Below are 18,995 nucleotides of genomic sequence, written 5' to 3' on the forward strand. Positions count from 1 at the left end.
TTGCTGCAGGGCTCAGGCCGCACCCACTGGGCCCGTGTCACCCGCACCCGCTCGGGATCATGTCAGGCCGCACCCACTGGGGCCGTGTCACCCGCACCCACTCGGGATCATGTCAGACCGCACCCACTCGGGATCATGTCAGACCGCACCCACTCGGGATCATGTCAGGCCGCACCCACTGGGGCCGTGTCACCCGCACCCACTCGGGATCATGTCAGACCGCACCCACTCGGGCCCGCGTCACCCGCACCCACTCGGGATCATGTCAGACCGCACCCACTCGGGCCCGCGTCACCCGCACCCACTCGGGATCATGTCAGACCGCACCCACTCGGGATCATGTCACCCGCACCCACTCGGGATCATGTCAGACCGCACCCACTGGGCCTGTGTCACCCGCACCCACTCGGGATCATGTCAGACCGCACCCACTCGGGATCATGTCAGACCGCACCCACTGGGCCCGTGTCACCCGCACCCACTCGGGCCGGCGTGGCTGCGGGCGGCGGCCTCCCGTGCTCCCGGGCCCTGAGGCTGCAGCGGCCCCGCCGGCCTTGCCTGCTGCCTCCCCCTATCTGTCCCTTCAAGAGCGCCTGCATGGGGCCGGAGGTGTGGCTCAGGTGGTAGAGCACCAGCTGGTACTCGGATGAAAAAGGAAAAGACACGGCACTGCACTTCGTGGAGGACAAAGGCGTGTGCTCCCGGGGGGGGGGGAGGGGTCCCGCAGGGGAGTCCCGCGGGGGAGGGGGTCCCCGGGGGGTATCCCGCGGGGGAGGGGGTCCCCGGGGGGTATCCCGCGGGGGAGGGGGTCCCCGGGGGGATGGCGGTGGAGCGGAGCACGCGGGGCACGCGGGGCGGGGCCGGGGCCTGCGTGCCGGGACTGGACAGCGGGGCCGGGGAGGCGGCGGCCGGGCCCGGCCTCGGCTCACAGGGAAGTGTTTCAGGGAACTGTTTTCTGTCGGTTGTGGGGCCTGAACTCTGGGCCTGGGCGCTGTCCCTCAGCTCTTCAGCTCAAGGCGAGCGCTCTACCACTTGAGCCACAGCGCCACTTCTGGCTTTTTTCTTTTTGCTTATGTGGTGCTGAGGAATCGAACCCAGGGCCTCAGGCATGCAAGGCAAGTGCTCTACCACTGAGCCACCTCCCCAGCCCTCAACTCATTTTCTTAACATGTCTGGCTCTCATCTGATTCCTCAAAAACCCAGATGCTGCTGACAGGCTGCTGGCCCTGCGCCTTCGGCTTCTGCGATCGGCTCCGAGCCCGGAAGGGCCGGGTGCTGGGGGCGCTCGGGGCGCCGGGTGGGCGACAAGGGCCGGCCGCCTCCTCTGCCCTCCGGCCGGCCGCGTCAGCCCGGCCTGCCCGGTGCCGGGGCTAATTTAGTTTCAGGATGAGCAATAAAATTCACATGTTCTTTATTTAGTTCATATAATACACCGTTTTAAGAGTTCTTTAAAATTAGGTAAAAGAGCATATTAAGTGGCAGGTGTATGAAGTTCCTCTTCATAAACAATGTCAAAACAAAAAGTTCTGAATTACAAAATGTTAAAAAATATGTAGGTACTTAACATTTCACGAAAGCATAAAGTTACAGGTATTTCCTAAAGAAAAAAAATAATTGTGCCACTTACCTATTTTTGCTGTTTCTATGAACTTTTTTTTATTCTGTACATAGGACATTTTTGTACAAAATATGAAGTCTACATTTTTATTACTTATTACCATAAAACAAAGATACAATGTATGTACAATATTAAAAGGAAGCCATCCTAAAGCCACACTAAGAAGACACTGGGAACTGTGACATTTGATGCACAGATACATTTCTGGGAAGAGTGACGATGCCAAACGCAGAACTTTATGAAGAAAAACAGTCACCAGTTTATTTTCAACGCAGTACTTCTGAAATCTGTTTGGTACAGAGTGAACAGTGTCTCAGTATGATATATATATATATATATATATATATATATAAGCTGAACCATTCGCACAGGGAATCCGAGTACTAACTAGGTAACTTTAATAGGCCAAAATATTAAGCAATACTCTTGTCCAAGAAAATTAGTTTCTCTCAAAACTGCTTTTCTTCCCCTTATTGGTGAATGTTTGTCTTCAATAAAGAGCAGAAATAAAACCTAGACCAGAAGATGTTTTTATACGTTGAGCTTTACACAATCACCCGACACTGATATCTCCCTTCTCCCCCAGGGCCGAGGGGAGGCCCCACCTCCTCAGCACCCCGGTCAGGGGCCTCTGAGAATCTATCAGCTAAAGACGGAAGTTCAAACAATGGTATATCAAAATACATAAGACGCTGCTTTATACAATAAAAAGCACCCTTTTTCCCTCAAAAGGAGAAGGCATCTCAACTTGTTTTTAAATTATAGATTTCATAATGGTAAAATGGATAGATACTTGTCAAGTTTCTCAGGAAGTGTTCTGACCAGGCCCGGCAGCCCTCCCGCGCCCTGCCGCCCCCCGCCAGGCCCAGCCGGTGCCGGCCCTCAGCACAGGTGGCCTCTCCCCTCCCCGCAGGGCGCGCTCCTCCCAGACTCAGCAAAGAAGCATCTTCAGCGGACCGCAAGGAAAGCTGGGCAAGCAGGCACTGAGGCCGCCCAAGGGGCAATGTTGGATTTCACCATCTTTTCATGGATACCCGAGACCACGATTAAAAACAGATCCTAAAAGAAGCCACATTTTATCTCTTATGCATCAAGACATTTAACATTAAGTTTTATATATATATATGTATTTATATATGTATATGCCAGAGACAAAAGAAACTAAGTCACTGTTCAGAACAGCAGTGCACATCTCAAGTAGCTTTCAAGCAGGATAAGTAAGTCAAAATACTGGCCACCCTGAGAGAAATAAAGAATAGACAAAGCACTAAGTTTAAAGGAATTCTCCTCGTGCTATCCCATCTAAAACAAAAGCTTAATCCATGCAAGAAGTCTGGGAAATATATAGCAGCATTATGAAGACAGTGAAAACTCAAGACACTGCATTTTCCTTCCGCGGCAGGTGCGTGTGCCCCTTCCTCACAGAGCGCAGGCCACTTCCCAACACCCCCCGCTGCTTCCCGCCCCCCCTGGGAAAGGAGCCGGTGAGCTGGGGGCGGGGCGGGGCCTGGCCGGCCCACAGTTATCCCAAAGGCAGAGGCCGAGGCCTGCCATAGGCCAAGCGCCTGACTCCTTCCAACTTCCCCCTGGAAGTAGGAGGATCTTAGACACTGTAACTGTATCACTTCAAGAGTGTTGTGGAAGGGTATCCAATGTGTACGTAGATGAAAAAAAAAAACTGATTCTGTAAATAAAAATATGAGCACATAATTGAAAAATTCCAATCCAGTCAAGGTGACAGAGAAAGCTTTTGGAAGGACTGCCTGGCGCGAGCTTCCCTCGGAACCCTGGTGCTGGCACGGACTGGGAAATATGGCTTTCGGTAGACGAGAGCAGCAGGGCCTGGCGTGCGTGCGGGAAGCAGGGTGAAGGACACCTCGGCAGGCATGGCCAGCGCCAGGATTGTCACGACACTTTCCGGGAGGCTCGAGAACGTGAAAGCGGAGAGCCAACCCGCGAGATCACACAGACAAAAACGCGGGCCTAGCCACCTGTGGGAGCCATCTGAAAGGCTGTGCAGTCTTAAAGGTAGGCGGTACTTTTCCAAGTGTTCCTCTGATCTGCAGAACATTGAAATTACTGCGGAGCCACCTATCTGGAAGGGACACGAATGCTGTGTGTGTGGAGCAGGGGCGTGAGGGCCAGGGTGCTTTCCTACAGCTCTGGTTTGGTGATAGTCTTACTGAGGGTGATGCTGGGGAGGGTAGGACCTTGTGGGGACACTGTCACCCGCCCTCCCCCCGCCCCAGCCTGGCCCGTGGGGTCTGAGAACCACCATTGTTTGAACTCCTCATCTCGAGCTGAGGCAGGTACGCGTGGTCGCCTACGGAACGGGGTGGAAGGAAGCTCTGAGTGGAGCTGACGGGTATGGCACACACAGTATGTATTTTCTACAGAATCCAGAAGAGACGGGCAGGCCGGGCCAGCGCTGCGCCGGGCTAGCGCCCGTCCTGGGAGAGCAGCTCGTCGGCCCTGCAGTGAGCTTCCAAGGCTTTCTTGGTGAGAGGGTCCTGGGGCAGCTCGGACTTGCGGCGCGCAAGAGGACGGTCCTTCTTCGGATCTTTCTGGGCCTGGAATTAGAAATGCAGTGGCGTTGGCTGCGCTCTGAGCTGTCTGACTTCAGAGCAGGGGAGAATTACGAGGTGTGGCAGGTGTGTGCGTGCCTCGGGAAAGCCGGGGCCCGCGGCCATGGGAGACCACCAGGCCATCACCAAAACGCCATCCGATGGCTGGCGGCTGCCTTTCTACAATGTGTGGTGTTGGCAGAATGCCAGGGCCAGGCCCACCTCGTTCATCAAACAGCCACTGCCAACGTGATTTCACAGCCCCGGCATCCCAGGACATTTAAGTAGAAATTTCCTCTTGAGGTAAAGAGAATGAACAAAAAACATAGTCAAACCAGATTAAAAACCAGTAAGAAACCCTCTGTAGGACAAAAAACCTCTGTCTAAATTAAAAATTATTTAAAAATAAGAGGTACAAATGGGCTTATAAAGCCAGTAATTTACATTATTATTAAGGAACAAGACTCCTTTGCCCATTCCATTGTCTTTCTGAAACTTAAGACTTTAAAAGGGGCTGGGAAGGTGGCTCAGTGGTAGAGCGCTTGCCTTGCATGCATGAGGCCCTGGGTTCGATTCCTCAGCACCACATAAGCAAAAAGAAAAAAGCCGGAAGTGGCGCTGTGGCTCAAGTGGTAGAGCGCTAGCCTTGAGCTGAAGAGCTGAGGGACAGCGCCCAGGCCCAGAATTCAGGTCCCACAACCGAAAAAAAAAAAAAAAAAAAAGACTTTAAAAAATTAAGTGAATCCCATTTTTCAAGTCGATTTAGAAAAGTGTATCTGCAAAGAAAGGGCAGGTTTCTTGGTAGGAAGTTTACATACTCAACACACTCATTCACAGGAATAATAGTTAAAAAAAGGAATTCAGTTTTAAAGGAGGGCTACTACATTAGCACCAGTATTTTGAAATAAAATAAGAAGCAGTGTATATGTCAAAGACTGCCAGATAGTTAGCAGCTTTGTTGGATCAAAGTTGTGTAACCAGAATTATTTTCCTTTCTGTTCAGTTTCTCCAACAGACAGGACATTGGGCCTGGCTCCTCCTTCCTCAGCAGCAGTGTGAGATAGCGGAGAACCAGAGTCCAGAGATGGCGAATGTCACCGGTCCCCTTAGAGACTGTCTGTCTGTCAGCACTCTCTCTCTTTCTCTCATCTATCTATCTATCTATCTATCTATCTATCTATCTATCTATCTATCTATCTATCTATCTATCTATCATCCATCCTTCTATCCACAATCCATCTTCTTCATCACCTATTATCTATCTATCTTTGAGGCAGGATCTTGTTATGTAGCCCAAGTTGGCCTCAAACTCCTGATCTTCCTGCCTCATCTTTTTGGTGTCGTCAGGCACAGCACTTCAGAATGCTGTCTGTAGCTTGCAAAGCAGGTTTGCCTTCAACCCATCAGATACTTGAGAGGTGAAATCCTACCCTGAATTTTATGCCTGTGGTATACTGATCTGTAAACCAAACCAAATCAAGTAAGTTTTTGTATAAACAAAATATATGATCACCCGTGGAAATGAGCACTTCAAAAAGAAGAAACATTTTAATAGAGAAAGATAAAATAAAATAGTTATTAAATACTTGGAGCTAGAAGCAATGCAGGCAAAGGAGAAAATCGGCTGGGCCCTGGGGCTTGCGGGATCTCGGGCAGCTGATGGATGTGTGTGGGCTTGGGCATTTCAAGTCAGCATGTGAGGCAGAGAGTCATCGTACACACCAGGAGGGGACAAAGGACGAACCACAAAGGGACAAGGAACACAGGAGGGGGGAGAAACGAGACATCACACAGACAGTCATCGAGGGTGAGGGGCCTCTGGGGACATGCTGGTAGCATGCGGGCATGGGTGGACTGACAAGAAAGGACCAGAACGCGCTGGCCGAGGACAGCTCTGCGGAGGCCCCACCGAGGAGCAGCCTGAGCTGGAGCGTGTGTCTCCCCCAGGGCTGTCAGGTCGGGGAGAAGAACACAGGACTGTGCACATTTTCTTCCTTTTAGAAAGGCGTAACTCCAACTCCAAATTAGTTTGAGGCACGATGTATCAAAAACTTGTTTTATCTTGACTACACCATTCCAAGCTGGAATGACATGGGTGACATGCAAAAAAGGGAAAATACTTCATGTATACCACATTCTTTTCTTCGGTCAACTTTCCTCACAGACGTAAAGCCTTAAGCATACTCTACGCAGTTCATGGCAGATACCTGCACTGCCTACCTTCCGTCTCTACACCTTCCTCACTTGCGGGCTTGACATTGCTTTTCTTGCGACCAACTGTTAAAAACGAGAATCGTAAATATTTTAAACATCTCTGATATCAGTGCTATTCATATGAAACTTTCTAGTTTTCTTTGGATGTTCTCTATAGGGCAACACGAGTTTCTCAAAGGAAGTCTAAGCCAGCATTCTGAGTGGCTGCTAACGAGGTGGTTAAGGGTGAGTTGGAGGCACTCCACCCTCCTGCCCCCTCCTGACCCAGCGCCCAAGCTTATTTACAGGAAATGGAATCACTTTGGAAAAACAAAAATTAGTTGAAAATCAGATTGAAGGGGCACTGAACATATCCAAATAACAAAATACAAGATCCCCGAACCTTAGCATTTGGCTATAACTTTTTTTGTTTTGGATACTGGGGTTGAACTTGGGGTCTTACACTGCTCAGCTCGGGTGCTGTCACACCCCAGCCTTGCTTTTTGCTGGTTATTTTGGAGATGGGGTCTCACAGACTTTTCTACCTAGGTTGACTTTGAACCTCAATCTTCTGGTTCTCGGCTTCCTAAGTCGCCCCCTGCACCGGGCTTGTTTGCTCCGTTTGGGGACAGGGTCTCACTTGATAGCCCAGGCTGGCCTCGGGTCCCCACTCCTCCAGACTTAGCCTGGGCTACCTCACCTGGCACTTGGCATCTGTTTTCTTTTTGTGAGAATTTCAGGAAAATGACTTCAAACATGTTCAAACTTAGAAGAATCTACTCTCTCTCTTTCTTCTTTTCTTTTCATGACAGTGCTGGGACTTAAACCCTGGACCTCCGACTCTCACTTGGCTTTTTTGCTCAACGCTGGCTCTCTTCCACTGGAGCCATACCTCTACTTGCAAATTTTTCCTGGTTAACTGGAGATAAGAGTCTCTTAGATTCTCAAGATCTGTGTATTCAGATTGGCTTCAAGCCTCGATCCTCAGATCCCAGACTCCTAAGTAGCAGAGATTATAGGTGTGAGCCACTGGTGACTGGCTTCTCCTTCCAAATATTAAGCCTACAAGTTCATACTTCATAAGTATCTTAATCTACATAGGCTGAGATCCAACTGAATCTGAATGAGTTCATGGAAATCATCGAGTGCCGACACTGGGAAGTGCTGCTAGTCTCCCAACTCTGTTCTTTCTCAGAGTTGTTTTGGCTATTCGAGGTCCTTTACGTTTCCACAGGAATTTTATCTTGTTTTACTTTTCAGAAAGAGTCTTGTAACATAGCCAAGCTGTGCTCTAACTTGAGATGCATCTGCCTCCTGATCAAAGGGAACTCCAGTGGACTCGGCTTGTTAATCGAATGGGAAAATGCCTGTTGGGACTCTAAAGAGGCCATTCATTTGGGGAAATGATTCCTGTGGCATTCTGACTCTGGAACAGGGTGGAAGAGAAAGCACACATGCCATAGGAGTCCTCTCAGAGACTGCCATCCATACTTCCCTTTAGGACAAGGTGAGCAGAAAACTTCAGACTAGTTCCTTCCACAGGGTCCTCAGGATTGGACATGACCCCTGGGAAGGGTGGAGGTTGGGGCAACCAGTTGAGAAGGAGCGTGGCTCTGAGCATCCTACACCACCAGACTCCACCCAAAGGCAGTGTCGCTTGAGATGAGAATGTTATTTATTTATTTATTTAGAGATAAAGCCTCACTAGGCCTTATTGCAAAAACAGTCCTAGGCTGGCCTAGAACTTATCTTAATGCTTCAGTCTCTAGAAAGCTGGGATTATAGGCATGCACCACCACACACAGTTTGGTTTGTATTCCTATCAAGTGCTTCCTTCCCTCTCTCCCTCTCTTCTTCCTGCCCCCCCCCCTTTTAAAAACAGTATTGGGGATTGAACTCAGAGGCCTTTGCTTTTTAGACAGGGTCTGGCACTTGTATCTGTTCCAGTCAGCCTGTGACCTCCTATCTCTGCCTCTTAAGAAACTGAGATCACAGGTGTATGCTGCAACTCCTGACTCCCAAGTGTCCTAAGAATAAACATGAGATCAAATCCCAGGCAGGCTTCCCACAGCATGGATCACATTTGGAGTCTCTCCTGAGGGACTCAGGTAAGGGTTCAGCTGGCCTTCCTTTGGCAAACTCAAAGGTGAAAAATTAAAATAAAGAAGATGACCTTAGGGCCAGGGCTGTGGGTTAAGTGGTAGAGTGCCTAAGTTCAAATTTCAGCACTATTACTAGCACAATAAAAGATGGACTTCCATTATTTTTCCATTCCAGTTTAAAAAAAAAAATCAAGGGCTGGGAAGGTGGCTCAGTGGTAGAGCGCTTGCCTTGCATGCATGAGGCCCTGGGTTCGATTCCTCAGCACCAGATAAACAGAAAAAGCTGGAAGTGGCGCTGTGGTTCAAGTGGTAGAGTGCTAGCCTTAAGCAAAAGCAGCTGAGGGACAGAGCCCAGGCCCTGAGTTTGAACCCCAGGACCAGCACAAAAATAAAAAAATCAAGGAGGAGAATTAATACCTCACAGATAGAATACAGGAAAACAAAAATATTTTTTTGGATGAAATCTGTTAAGAATAATCCTTGGAGGTGGGCACTGGTGGCTCATTCCTAGCTACTCAGGAGGCTGAGATCTGAGGATCGCAGTTCAAAGCCAGCTCAGGCAGGAAAGTCTGTGAGACTCTAAACTCCAATAAAACACCAGGAAACTGGAACTGGCACTGTAGCTCAAGAGGTAGATTGCTAGCCTTGAGCTGAAGAGCTGAGGGACAGCGCCCAGGCCCAGAGTTCAAGCCCCATGACTGAAAAAAAAAAAAAATCCTTGGCTGGAAAAGTAGCTTAGTGGTAGAGTGCTTGCCTAGCATGCATGAAGCCCTGGGTTCGATTCCTCAGTACCACATAAACATAAAAAAAAAAAAGAGGGGCTGGGAAGGTGGCTCAGTGGTAGAGCACTTGCTTGGCATGCATGAGGCCTTGGGTTTGATTCCTCAGCACCACATAAGCAAAAAGAAAAAAGCTGGAAGTGGTGCTGTGGCTCAAGTGGTAGAGCACTAGCCTTGACCTGAAGAGCTGAGGGACAGCGCCCAGGCCCAGAGTTCAGGCCCCACGACCGGACCCCCTCCCCCCCCAAAAATAAATAAAGAGAATAATCCTTATGAGCAAAGCATGGAATCCAACTGGATTAGATTGAAAAAAATATATAGTTCCTGATGCTTATTAGGTGTCTGCTGAGTTTTTCCATTTCATTTTTAGATTTTTTTTCAGGCTCTGATGAGCTGAAAGAAGTATTTGCTTATTTTTTGACTTAACTAAGGCTGAGGGATTGTCTGGGCAGGAAGACATCACAGGTACACAGTGCCAAGAAACCTCTGTGCATAGCACTGTGAGAAAAAGCCTGTAGAGGGGCTGCCCATCCAAACACAACACCAGCTATGCACGCAATTCCAAATCTTCTAAGAGCCACGTTAAAAAAGGCAGGGTGCCTGTCATCCTAGCTACTCAGGAGGTTTAGATCTGAGGATCATGGTTCAAAGCCAGCCCAGGCAGAAAATCTGTAAGATTCTTATCTCCAATTAACCGCCAGAAAACTGGAAGTGGTGCTGTGGCTTAAGTGGTAGAACACTAGCCTTGAGCTGAAGAGCTGAGCAATAGCGCCCAAACCCAGAGTTCAAGTCCCAAGACTGGAAGAAAAAAAAAAAGTTAAAAGAGCTGGGTACTGGTGGCTCACACCTATAATCCTAGCTACTCAGGAGACTGAGATCTGAGAATCAAGGTTCAGGAAACCAGCCTGGTTAGGGAAGTCCACAAGACTCTTATCTCCAATTAATCACTTAAAAAACCTGGAAGTAGCACTGTGGCTCTAGTGGTACAGTGCTAGTCTTGGGCAAAAAAGCTCAGAGACAGTTCCCAGGCCCTAGTTCAAGCCCAGGACTAGCACACATACACAAAGGCTCTTCAAACCTAAGTGGGAGTACTTCTTTGAAGCCTATCTGTGTACATTCCCAGTTCAGCAGGAAGAGGCTTGCGGATCCAAGTGCCGTCTCCACCACGGAAAACAGACCTCAGAGCGTGTGAACTGCCTGAGGTGCTGCCACAAAGGCCTGGGCCCAGGCTCCTTCCAGCGTACTGTGCACCTGTGAAGAACTAAAAGAGGTGTCTCTGGGCCAGAGCAGAAGTCAGAGAGATGGAAAGGGAAAAGCAGGTGGCAAGATATTACCGCAAAGCTTTTGATTTTGCTCGTTAACATATATAAAGAATAGCTTTGGAATTACTAATGTTAAAGTAAATGAAAAAAATTGCAGACACACAACCATGAAAGACTGTTTCTAGTAATCTGATTATTAAAATCTAGAGATCAAACATTCCTTAAAGGATGGCCAAGTGGGATCTGTAATTTTAGCTGAAGCGGAAGGCTGACGCGGTCCATGTTAGCTACTGGGAGGCTGGCATTTCTGGAGCAGCACTGCTGGAGCTCACTTTTACCTGATGAGCCTCGTCGCTCCCTGTCTTTCTCAGCACCTGCACATCTTCATACTGAGGCCCATCTGTGTCCATTGCAACCGGAATGCTCATGGTGCTGGCTTGACTATACACTGCGTACTGCAATGCAAAGTGTGGAGTTGCTCTGTTAGGGGCTCATGTCTGCACTTGGGGTTCTCATCTTGGCAGGGGCGGGGGCACACCTTCCTACCGCCTCCCCCAGCTCCCTTCCTCCACGAGGCCTACGTACAGCAGCCTGTGGGCTCTGCTGTCTGCAAGCCAGACTGCAGAACTGGCCTCCTTCTGGCCCCAGGCCATTTTCACACCCTGAGTCTCCAATGTCTGGTGAACAGTGGGCCTGCACCTGGCTTGGAGCTGCCGACAGTGACCCTGTGTGGGTCCCCATCGTTGAGAAACACCCCTGACTGACACTGTCACCCCTGCACACAACCTGCCAGCCTTTACTTTCATGACACCATCCTCCCTCCCTCCCTTTCTCTTTCTCCTCTCTCTCTGTCTCTCTCTTTTATACCAATTCTAGAGCTTGAACTTAGACTCAGGGCCTAGGCTCTATCCCTAAGCATTTTTTTCCCTCTACCACTTGAGCCACACTTCCATTTCTGGCTTTTTGGTAGTTAATTGGAGATAAAAATCTCGAACAGCCTGGTCATCCTAGTTAGTCAGGAGGCTGAGATCTGAGGATGGCAGTTTAAAGCCAGCCTGGGGCAGGAAAGTCTGTGAGACTCTTATCTCAGTAGCGCTGTGGCTCCAGTGGTAGAGTGCCAGCCTTGAGCTGAAGAGCTGAGGGGCAGTGCCCAGGCCCTGAGTTCAAGCCCAACGACTGACAAAAAAAAAAACAAACCCCAAAAACAAAAAAACCTCATGAACTTTCTTGCCCTGACTGGCTTTGAACGGTGATCCTCAGATCTCAGCCTCCCGAGCTGCTGGATGACAGGCGTGAGCCGCCAGCGCCCACTCCTCTATCTCTGTATCTCATTTCCTCAGCATTTTCCTAATTGCTTAAACTTTTAGCCATATTCCCAATATTCTGCTTGTCATCAAAACAAATGCAACCACAATTCATCAGACAGCCCTGGGGAACCAGGCAGCCCTACGGGTGACGGGTGTTGTGGGGTGGGACCCGCCCCCCCTGCCCCCCCCCCCCCCAGAGCTGTGCTAGTGGTGCCTCCTGTCCCCTCTCTGGACCCCGTCTCCATTCCCCGATACTCTGCAAAGCCAACAGCTTGGCATTACAGATGGTTCCTCACCAGCCTGTCCCTGGCCCCGCTGACTTCTGGCTTGTTAGTGTTTGGTGTCTACACTTGCTGTGAGGAAGGGACGGGGAAGGCCAGAAGCCTGGAGCCTGCGGCGGGCACCCCCGTCCCACAGCAGTGGGTGACCCAGCCAGAGGGGCTGGGAACTGCCAAGCCTTGGGGCCTGAGGGGAAGCGGGGCCTGCCACCAGAAGAGGTTCAACAGGCCAGGCCTGCTCCAGCTCCTTCTATCCACACACATCTGGGGGTGGGTGGCTAAAATCCAATCCCCTGCTTCTCCAGCGCCACTCTCACACAGACCTGCCCTGGCCCCACAAACAGACACCTCCTGGTTCCAGCCTTGTGGCCACCTCAGTCGGCCTTGCCATGGACGCAGGTCTGAGCCTGAACGTGGACTGCATCAGCAATGCTGGGCACACAGGGCGGGTGGCCGCTGGAAGGCAGGCCTGCACAGTGAAGCAGAGCCCCTGCAGACCCGTGTGGGCGCCTGTGGCTGCACTGTACTCCACAGAAGCACTTTCCTTCATCCTCACCTTTCCCTCTCCAGGCAGGGAGCAGGCTACATGGAGACACACACCTAGGTTAGAAATCTTCCATGTTTTAGGATTTCAAACAACCAAATCACGTGTAACACAGAAAACTCAACGAAGCTGCCACAGCCGCTACAACAAACAGGCCAAGCGGAGAGGCGCGCCCACAGGTGCCGGCCAGGGGGCGGTGCTTGGTCTGTGAGCACAAGCAAACTCAGACACCATCTCCACAGACGTCACCCTGTGTAGGATGGGGCTCTACCTTCAGAAAATGAAGCCCAGTAAATCAACTCACCACAAGGCAGCTTTAGATGGAAAACAAAGCTTAAAGAACCCAATCATTTTTGTGACAGAAATAAAAAAAGCATACTGTATCATCACCAAATGCACTATGGTAACGATGAGCACAGATCACAATTTAGGAAAGATTTTCAGAAAAACAAAAAACCTCTTTCCAGTTCTGAACACATGAAGTATTTTCCACTGGCAGGGGTGGGGGGCATGCACACAGGACTATCACAGAGAAGAGGACAGAGGACAGCAAGAAGGGAGGTCACAGAGCCCCAGAGTCAAACCAGCACGGGCGGGGCAGTCAATTAGACAGTTCACAGAGAGCAAAAGAAAGAAAGGGAGGCCCTGGGCAAACCCGGGCAGAGAGCAAGGTCTACGTGAGCAGGAAGGATCATGCTGTGGGACAGTCATGAAGCCAGGTCGCTGCTAAGGCTCATTTGTAACCGTGCTATGTGTGGTTTGCTCAACAGGTTATTCTCATCTTCTAGGGAAAGTAGAGAAAACCAGATGCTCTGGTTTACACACATTCTGCACACTCTTCAAGACTATTAGCTGTTGAGCAGGCATCTGTCTACAACTTAAAAGAAAGCTGACCCCTAGGGCAATGTTAGATAGTGCCAAACCACCTAAATCTGCCACAGGATTACGGTGTTACCACATTTTAAAACAAGTACCAGTATTTTTACCTGGCTACTCCGTCCGTCTACACAAGAGCATGGATAAGTACTTTTTTTGACCAGGACCAGGACTCACTCAGTATCTGATGCTTTTGCTCATTAGCTGGTGCTCTACCACCTGAGCCACACCTCCAACACCAAGTTCTTCCCAAAAATACTGACTACCAGTTCTGGGTGAAATCAAGGATACACAAATGAGAGTCATTCACACTTCCTATGATTTTATGGTTTTAAGTCTCTTAATTGCAGTTTTATCCAAAAGATACAGGCCAGGATGTGGTTGCACAGATAACATTCATACTGTTAAGTTTATGCTTATGTTTTGCTTTTTACCATTAAGAACTGACGCATCAAGCCTTGGACATTAACTTTTTAGGTGCATCTCTCACATGATATAGTAAAATACTTTCTTCCCTGGGGAACTGAGAGAAAGAAGCTTGTGAATTCTAGTGTGGCAAAGATTCAGACAATGCTTTTCATAGAGGCCCTGCGGCCATCAGAAGACACATTTGTGCTAATGTTCTACTAGCGAGCCCAGTGGATGCAAAATCAAAGGACCATGGTGGCCTTGGAGCCAGGCCGGAGACAATACTGTAGGAGGTCCTGGAGGTCCACCACTCCATGCAGACATTGTGCAGGGCTCACTGCTCCCTGTCAGTGCTGACAGGGTAGAATTCATTAGTCCTTAGCATGAAAGGCTGAGGCCACAGAAACACAATGACATTACTTCATTCACACGTCACCTACTGCAAGTCAATTTTTCTTTCTTTTAAAAGAAATTAATTCAATATTTAAAAGAAAGGGAAACATAGCTTAAGTTTGACACTTAAGTGGGAAAGCAAATCATAATCTTGGAGCAGAAGTTAAATCCTCATTTTATTTTTACCACAGTATAGTAATAAGATTCAGTTCTTATTTACAAAGAAGAGGAAAAAAAAGTAAATTCTGTGGTAAAAATGGTTTGGGGCAAAATAAGTACTTATACAAGAGGAAGGTTACAAAGTTGAAAAGTATTTATTGCAGACATTTCCATGTACAATGTTAGTAAAATTGATTTCCCCTCCCTGGCGACGCCATGCCCCTGTCCTACAGAGGTCAGTAATACCTGCACACTTTCACATTAGTCTTTTTTTTAGTACCTGGGGATTCGCTTTGGCTAGATTTTCTATTTTAACCCATGCTTCTTCTCGCTCTTTCATCTTTAGCTTCTCTCTGAAAAATAGCAAAATGTCATCTGAATTAGAGAAAAGTCACAATTGTAGAAATGCTGAGATGAGCCCACATCTCTTTCTCTGGTCCTTCACAATCTCCTTCCACATACCTCCTGGTGCTGCTCACGCTGCAGGTTGTAATGTGAAGACTAGCTGAGAGTTTAGAGGAAAATATTGAAAAAAGGTGGGTTGAGGGCATGGCTCAAGTGATAGAGTGCTACAAGACCTGAAGTTCAAACTCCAACACCACACACACACACACACACACACACACACACACACACACACACACACACACACACACACACACACACACACACACACACACACACACACACACACACACACACACACACACACACACACACACACACACACACGGTAATATTTAACAAAAATTTCAATTAAAAAAAAAAGTCTTAGATAAGGAAGTGGTAAATATTTAACAAAAATTTCAATTAAAAAAAAAGTCTTAGATAAGGAAGTGGTAAATCTTATGTTTCCATCTTGATTGGTTATCTCTCCATAGGACCCACTGCTTTGGTGTGGAGCTTATTTATTCAACAAAGGACAAGATTAGCATGGAGTGAAGGAGCCAAAGTGGATGGAGCCAGAGAACAAGGTTGTCCGATTCTACCCTTAGAGTCACAAGACCTTCGGGAAGTCATTGAGTTCGGCCCCTGCTTGCCTCTCGGCACTGTGACGCTCTGGGCAGGAGGAGGGCCTGGGGCAGCCCCATGCTGGGCGCTGCGCGCAGCAGTGCGGGAGAGCACACACCACCGGCTCTCCCGTGGCCCTGCCACTGTCTCACACATTCTGCCTTTCGCTGAGTCGTATTTTGTTCTTGACCATGTTAGGTAAGATATCAGCCTTCCAGTGAGGATTTTTGTTTTGTTTGCTTCTGTAGCCTTTGCAAAGCTAAAGCAGGACGGGTTAGGAGAGATGGGTGACAATGTTGTCAGACACCTCATATTCATATACTGTTTCGTAGAATGGGAACGTCTTTGTACAACTACTTAAAGATAATAAAAAAAAAAAACTAAAGCAGAGTTGGTATGCAGAAATGCATGTTTATCTCAAGAATGACTAAATGATGGGTGGCCATGTAGATACCTTGTAGTCTGGATTCTACCATTCCAAGTTATCTACCCTAGATAGTTTTAAGTGACAAGCAAAGAGCAAAATCTGCTAGCAGCCCATACTGGGCGGTACTGTGGGGATACTTGGGTCTGAACTCAGGGCCTGTAGGCTTGCTAGGCTGGCACTCTAACATTGAGCTGAGCCTCTTTTCTTTTTCGTTTTAGGTTATTTTTCAGACAGGGTCTTTTGTGCTTTTTTGCCCAAGCTGCCTAGGCTAATCTACCTACGCTTCCTGCCCAGCTGGGATTATAGCCACGATACACCAGGCCAGGCTGAAGAGTGACTTCAATGAGCAATCACACGATTATGTGTGCAGCTGAGGGACACAATGTCTTACCACCTAGACTAACACTGGGCAAACGTGGGCTCTGAAGTTCCCAAATGCACAAAGGCAGCATCTTGGTTTTTCCAGAGATGGCCTAGATCCCTGAGAGTATGGAGAACACTCAGTCAGAATAAAGCTATGCTACAAGGCAGATTCTTGCTCTTTTACATAAACCCTTTAGGACGTGATTAAAATTCTTCTTTACACACATGATAAATTACTATCCAGAACAGCCTCAATGTGTCCCCAGAGAAAAGCAGCTGTCCTGCAGGCTAGTTTCCTAACCATACCGCATCCCAAGAGTGACTAAACTAGTATCAGGGTGAAGAGCTGACTTTAAACACCTGTGAGAGGTCTGTCATTGCTTTAAGGCTTAGAACAATTGAGGACAAAACAATTTAGGATTAAGAAAAAACATCCTATAAACAGCCACGTGTGCAAGGAGCAACTTACTTTAGTTTCTCTGCTTTGAACTGTTGAGTACAGTCGTCAAAGAGCTTCTGGTTCATTTCCATGAAGAGTTTCAGGGCATTGTATATCAGGCCATGTATGGTCCTACCAAGGAAACATTACAGTGAAACTCTACACTGGACCACCCTCTCTCCTTCCTCTGCCACACCAATCCTTCCTTCCTCTCCAACCAGAGGCTCTGCCACAAGTTTATGAGGATTTAACATGAAAAGCCTGCTAGTTTTCACCCAGTGTCTACTTCCTTCTCTCCCTCCCTCCTTACTTACATCCCTCCCTTCTTTCCTTTCTTGTGTGTGTATGTGTGTTAGTTTTAGGGCTTGAACTCTGGGCTTGGGCACTGTCTCTGAGCTTCTTTTTTTTTTTGTCGGTCTGGGGCCTGAACTCTGGGCCTGGGCGCTGTCCCTCAGCTCTTCAGCTCAAGGCGAGCACTCCACCACTTGAGCTACAGCGCCACTTCCGGTTTTCTGGTGGTTTATTGGAGATAGGAGTCTCACAGTCTCTCTTGCCCGGGCTGGCTTTGAACCGCAACCCTCAGATTTCAGCCTCCTGAGTAGCTAGGATTACAGGCGTGAGCCATCAGCGCCCTGCTTGTCTCTGAGCTTCTTTTGCTCAAGGTGAGTGCTCTACCACCTCTGGCTTTTTTGAGTAGTTTACTGGAGATAAGAGTCTCCTGTCCAGGCTGGCTTTGAACTATGATTCTCAGATTTCAGCCTCTTGAGTACCTGGGATTACAGGTGTGAGCCACAGGGTCCCAGCTCACTTTTTTTTTTTTTTGCCTACGGCTGGTGCTCTACCACTTGAGACATACTTCTACTTCTAGCTTTTTTCTGGCTCATTGGAGATAAGAGTCTTGAGGAATTTTCTGCCCAGATGGCTTTGAATTGTGATCCTCAGGTCTTAGCCTTCTGAGTAGCTATGATTATAGATGTGGGCCAATGGGTGGCCAGATTCTAGTGTCTATGCTTTTTGGGGGTTGCTGGTCTTGGGGCTTGAACTCAGAGCCTGGGTGCTGTTCCTCAGCTTCTTTTGTTCAAGGCTAGCATTCTACCACTTGAGCCATAACTCTACTTCCAGCATTTTTTTTTTTTTTTTGGGTCCGGTCGTGGGGCCTGTACTCTGGGCCTGGGCGCTGTCCCTCAGCTCTTCAGCCCAAGGCTAGCACTCTACCACTTGAGCCACAGTACCACTTCCAGCTTTTTTCTTTTTGCTTATGTGGTGCTGAGGAATCGAACCCAGGGCCTCAGGCATGCAAGGCAAGCGCTCTACCACTGAGCCACCTTCCCAGCCCTTCCAGCATTTTTTTTTGAGTAGTTTATGGACATAAAGAGTTTAATAGACTTTCCTGCTTGGGCTGGCTTTGATTTCAGATGTCAGCCTCCTGAGTAGCTACCTCCTGGCCCAGGCCCTTAGTTAGAACCCCACGAGTGACACACACAAAAAAACAAATAAAAACACAATTAAAACAAAAAAGTCACCAAGCCAGCTTAGACACTGGTGCTTATAATACTAGCTGCTAAGAAGGCTGAAATCAGAGGATCATGGTTCAAAATCAGCCTTGGAAGCAAAGTCCATGAAACATTAATTCTAAACTGATAGTAAAATTTGGATTGCAATTCTAGTTGCAATAACAAGAAGATATGCATCACTGAACAATGACAAGGAAAGATGGGCGCCTGTTCTTTCTTTTTTTTCTTTTTTTTTTTGTCGGTCATGGGGCCTGAACTCTGGGCCTGGGCACTGCCCCTCAGCTCTTCAGCTCAAGGCGCAGCACTCTACCACTTGAGCCACAGCACCACTTTCCGGCCTTTTCTGCTTATGTGGTGCTGAGGAACCGAACCCTTGCAAGGCAAGGACTCCCACTGAGCCTCCTTCCCAGCCCCAAGCCTGTTCTTTCTTACTTGTTCCAATGGGTCTTTGAGTTGCGGTACAAGGATGGAAACATGATGGGCAGGATCTTTGCTGCATTGTCACTGATCAGACTCATGATGTACTCGTTGTTCCAGTAGTACAGTGCTCGCTCTGCCACCTGAAGAAACCAAATGCACAGTGATGTTGGTGATTATGCTTATAGACATCAGGCAGCTTCCTGACCAGTTCTGACCTGGGTCAGAACACTAGTTACTTCAAAGTGTTCTAGATTACAGACTTGAAGAGTCTTCAACAAAGAGCTAACAGATGATTTTAATTATTATTATTATTTTTTTGTCAGTCATGGGACCTGAAC

General features: G+C 48.3%; 1 protein-coding gene across 8 annotated transcripts in view; it reads right to left on the reverse strand.

Moving 5' to 3' along the window:
- Window positions 1-1,630: 1,630 nt before the first annotated feature.
- The window catches only part of Ppp2r5c (protein phosphatase 2 regulatory subunit B'gamma), a 137,616-nt gene continuing 120,251 nt past the window's right edge, over window positions 1,631-18,995 (reverse strand). For 3 of the 8 annotated variants that reach the window (XM_069997555.1, XM_069997554.1, XM_069997558.1), the window contains 5 exons: window positions 18,670-18,797; window positions 16,754-16,855; window positions 14,764-14,836; window positions 10,857-10,973; window positions 3,967-4,188 (listed from right to left, as the gene is read on the reverse strand). In XM_069997555.1, the coding sequence (XP_069853656.1) occupies window positions 4,057-4,188; window positions 10,857-10,973; window positions 14,764-14,836; window positions 16,754-16,855; window positions 18,670-18,797 (552 nt within the window). In that variant the 3' untranslated portion in view covers window positions 3,967-4,056. Of the gene's footprint in view, window positions 4,189-5,280; window positions 5,288-6,402; window positions 6,460-10,850; window positions 10,974-14,763; window positions 14,837-16,753; window positions 16,856-18,669; window positions 18,798-18,995 lie in introns of all 8 variants that reach the window. The other 5 variants (XM_069997556.1, XM_069997559.1, XM_069997557.1 and 2 more) reach the window with 3 other exon arrangements.

The sequence above is a fragment of the Dipodomys merriami genome, unplaced genomic scaffold (genome assembly GCF_024711535.1).
Source record: "Dipodomys merriami isolate MVZ:Mamm:240054 unplaced genomic scaffold, mDipMer1.0.p SCAF_50, whole genome shotgun sequence".
Lineage (NCBI taxonomy): Eukaryota > Metazoa > Chordata > Mammalia > Rodentia > Heteromyidae > Dipodomys > Dipodomys merriami.